The 1,297-nt window shown below is 51.8% G+C and overlaps 1 gene segment (V, D, J or C); it reads right to left on the bottom strand.

Annotated features, from left to right (window-relative positions):
- Positions 1–207: 207 nt before the first annotated feature.
- LOC105489895 (immunoglobulin heavy variable 5-51-like) lies at positions 208–757 on the bottom strand. The segment is given in 2 exon segments: positions 208–548; positions 631–757. Coding segments are annotated over 2 exon segments (387 nt in total).
- Between the last annotated feature and the right edge of the window lie 540 nt (positions 758–1,297).

Below are 1,297 nucleotides of genomic sequence, written 5' to 3'. Positions count from 1 at the left end.
GAACACACAAGAACACCGTCAGAGAATCCACCTCCCACATTCAAGGCCCCCATCCAGTTGTGTTAGGGGCTGGGAACCCTCCCATGTTGTTCTCTGGCTCTGGCTCCTGGGGACACACACAGCCAGTGTTTCCTCCCCGGATGAATAGAGAGGTCCCTGGAGAGGGAGTCTCTGGCAGCTCATTCAGCACCTGCGTTGTGGAGGGTTTTAGATGGGCTCAGTGCTGATTTCTCTCACTGTGTCTTTCGCACAGTAATACGTGGCGGAGTCCGAGGCCTTCAGGCTGCTCCACTGCAGGTAGGCGGTGCTGATGGACTTGTCGGCTGAGATGGTGACCTGGCCTTGGAAGGACGGGCTGTATCTGGTATCAGAATCACTAGGATCAATCGCCCCCATCCACTCCAGGCCTTTCCCGGGCATCTGGCGCACCCAGCTGATCCAGTAGCTGGTAAAGCTGTATCCAGAAGTCTTACAGGAGATCTTCAGAGACTCCCCGGGCCTTTTCACCTCTGCTCCAGACTGCACCAGCTGCACCTCGGCACAGACTCCTGTGGGGGAGATACAAAATTTGAATTGGGGCTCCTTTCTCACCATTCTTTTCTGTGACCTCAACCCCTGGGCAGAACTGACCTTGGAGAACAGCCAGTAGGAGGGTGAGGATGGCAGTTGACCCCATCGTGGTGGAGGACAGAAAAGGAAGCACTGAGATCCCAGCTGTGCGGTGAGGGAGACTCACTGTGAAGGGGAGCCCTGGGTTTAAGTGGGGAGGCCGCCAGTTGAATTTGCATAGTTATCACCCTGCCCTGAAGGGAAGAGTCTACAGGGTTTATAACCCAGAACCTCAAATGCAGAAAAAGACTGGCCTGAGCCTCCTGGGAGGGGCAGAATAAGGTCTCAGTAATTCCTTACACCCTGCTATTGTCCCTCTCCACAATTTTCCATGTTTCTTTGAGACCCATCCCAGGGCCTTCCTTCTTCCACCCTTCTCTGTGACCCTGTGAAGGTGACAAATCTAGATGAAACTAGGTATGTTAAAAAATGAGAAATAGAGCCAGGAAAGGCCACGAAGAGAAAATTCAAATGCATGTATATCTGATAACAGTAACTACCAAGAAAACTACTCTCTATTCCCTGGCAATTTCACATGAGTTGGACTATGGCCTGGGCACCAAGCAAGGGCAGGACCACTTCAGGCCTTCTACAGTCCTCAAGTTGATTAACTTGCCAGACCTTCACCCATGCAAAATCACACATTTTTTCCTGGCCGTTTTGTCTTCTAGATTTCCGCATTCTGCCA

This window comes from Macaca nemestrina, chromosome 7 (genome assembly GCF_043159975.1).
Source record: "Macaca nemestrina isolate mMacNem1 chromosome 7, mMacNem.hap1, whole genome shotgun sequence".
In the NCBI taxonomy this organism is placed as follows: Eukaryota; Metazoa; Chordata; class Mammalia; order Primates; family Cercopithecidae; genus Macaca; species Macaca nemestrina.
Note: the sequence above shows the minus strand (reverse complement) of the source record. Positions and strands in the feature narration are given on the sequence as shown.